The sequence below is a fragment of the Vanellus vanellus genome, assembly GCF_965231255.1.
Source record: "Vanellus vanellus genome assembly, contig: HAP1_SCAFFOLD_160, whole genome shotgun sequence".
NCBI lineage: Eukaryota > Metazoa > Chordata > Aves > Charadriiformes > Charadriidae > Vanellus > Vanellus vanellus.
This window is the reverse complement of record NW_028128363.1, coordinates 289,207-291,785: the sequence shown is the minus strand read 5'-3', so window position 1 is coordinate 291,785 and position 2,579 is coordinate 289,207. Positions and strand designations below refer to the sequence as shown.

General features: G+C 52.3%; 1 protein-coding gene across 1 annotated transcript; it reads right to left on the bottom strand.

Annotated features, from left to right (window-relative positions):
* Positions 1-270: 270 nt before the first annotated feature.
* Positions 271-1,242, bottom strand: LOC309684538 (olfactory receptor 14A16-like; the record flags this gene model as incomplete). The annotated part of the gene is made up of 1 exon (XM_082500436.1): positions 271-1,242. The coding sequence occupies one exon, from the start codon at positions 1,240-1,242 to the stop codon at positions 271-273; it is 972 nt and encodes a 323-aa protein (XP_082356562.1).
* Between the last annotated feature and the right edge of the window lie 1,337 nt (positions 1,243-2,579).

Below are 2,579 nucleotides of genomic sequence, written 5' to 3'. Positions count from 1 at the left end.
CTGCAGCTATAGAGAACATCTTGGAGAATGGGTCTCAGACAAACAAGTCAGTGCAGGGCCCTTTATTTTGTTTAAACACACGGAGAGAGCAGCTCCTTATTTACAGAAAGTCTCTGCCTCACACAAGACAGGCAGATGCTGACATCCAAAAAGGATAAAGGATGGCTCTGTTCTTTTGTTGACAGCATTCATACAACCATGAAATCCAAACACCAAAGACACAAAAGGAAAAACTCTACCAAAGAGAGTCTGGGCCTGTAATGAGTTACATTATGAGTGATATGCAGAACAAGATGGGCAGTTCATTTCTGCTTCTGAAAAGAAACCAGTGATCCATTTCCTTAGGGCATCCTTGAGCTCCTGGTTCCTCATGCTGTAGATGAGAGGGTTCACTACTGGAGGCACCACTGAGTACAGAAATGACACCAACAGGTTCAGGGATGGGGAGGAGACAGATGGGGGCTTCAGATAGGCAAATATGGCAGTGCTGACAAAGAGGGAGACCACAGCCAGGTGAGGGAGGCACGTGGAAAAGGCTTTGTGCCGTCCCTGCTCAGAGGGCATCCTCAGCACAGCCCTCAAGATCTTCACATACGAAAAAAGAATAAAAGCAAAACAAATGAATCCTAGTAAGATGCTAACTACCAGAAGCCCAGCTTCCCTGAGGTAGTCTGAATGAGAGCAGGAGAGCTTGAGGATGTGGGGGATTTCACAGAAGAACTGGTGCAGGGCATTGCCCTGGCAGAGGGGCAGTGAAAATGTATTGGCCGTGTGCAGCACAGCATAGGGAAAAACACTGCCCCAGACAGCTGCTGCCATGCGGACACAAGCTCTGCTGCCCAGGAGGGTCCTGTAGTGCAGGGGATGGCAGATGGCAACGTAGCGGTCATAGGCCATGATGGTGAGAAGAGAAAACTCTGCTGACATGAAGAAGCCGAACAAAAAGACCTGAGCAGCACATCCTGCATAGGAGATGGCCCTGGTGTTCCAGAGGGAATTGGCCATGGCTTTGGGGAGAGTTGTGGAAATGGAGCCCAGGTCAAGAACAGAGAGGTTGAGGAGGAAGAAGTACATGGGGGTGTGGAGGCGGTGGTCGCAGGCGATGGTGGTGATGATGAGGCCGTTTCCCAGGAGGGCAGCCAGGTAGATGCCCAGGAAGAGCCAGAAGGTCAAGACCTGGAGCTCCCGTGTGTCTGCGAACGGCAGGAGGAGGAAGTGGGTGATGGAGCTGCTGTTGGACATCTGAACCCTTTGCTCATGAGGTTCTGCCAAAGCAGGAAAGCACACTCAGAAGTTAGGACTGCTCTGAGCAAATCTCTTCTCATTCCGTGTGTCCCATTCTCCCCTGTCCTTCCCAAACACACATTGCCTTTCTCCTTCCTTTTAGGACTTCCTTTTGACTACCCCAAGTTCTGAGCTCTGCTTTGTGCTGGCCAAACACGACATGAGGAGGAGGCTTCTGCCCATGGTCTCCGGAGCAGTCACCCCTGCTCGACAGTAGTGGGCATCTGGAAAAGGTGGGGCAGCTTCTGAAAGTCGCCGTTTGCCTCATCGGTAATCCCTGTGTCATGAAGACAAGCTGGTCAGCATTTTCCAGCAGGAGAATGCCAGGGAAACTCCCACAAGTGCTCGAAGTGCAGTGATCTCAGCAGAGCCAGCTCACCCCCCAGCTCCACACTGCATTTTCCACAGCCCCACAGGTTTGGCTGGTTTGAAGGACTTTGGTCCCACGGACACAGCTGCATGGCAATGTTGGCGTGTGAGCCACACCTGAACCCCCTCTTACTAGAGAGTATGGATGTAAGAACAAGAGCAGCATGGACAGGAGGGGAAGGTGGAGAAATGCTCCTGCTGAGAGAAGACAGAGACCCATAGAACTAAGGAGTTTCTCCTCCTTGGTGTGTGGCTGCTGAGGAGGCACCTCAGCCAGAAACCCCACAGCCTTGATGTCAGAAGCTCTGCTGGGCGAGAGAGGAGACCAGTAGAAGGCGCCCTCATTACAGGAGATGGCAGGAGGTGCCCGAATCACCCTCCCAAGGCACATGGGAGCTGCTCCCTCTCTTTCCCTGCCCAGGGCTCTGCTGCCTGGAGCTGTCCCTGCTGGGAGCTCTTTCTCTGGCAGCGCGTCTCCTCGCCGGCAGTGCACACAGAACCCATCACAGATGCTGTGTGCTCAGCTCTGTCCCGCAGACACCTCCTGGCAGCAGAACACTGCCCAGGAGCATTTCTGTGGGTGCAGGCTCTGACAGGAACATCTGACCGACTCTGATAAGGCTGGAAAGGTGATGCTGGGTGCTCTCTGTAAGCTGTAGCATATGGATTTTTCTTACTCCCTGATTTATTCACCTCGAAGTGAAAAAGATTTGGAGGCTCTGTGCCTTCTGAAGAACGGGGAGACAAATCTCCTCGTCTCACACACACCCCCCCAAAAAAAAAAAAAAAAAAAAGGCAGAAGACTGAAAGCACAAACTCCTTCCCTTTCAGGTAGCTTCTGCCTTGAGGTTCTTCTTGAAAAGTTTCCTCTGCCACTGCCCTTCAGCTGTGAACAGCCCTGACCCACGCAGTTCTCTCTCGGCAAC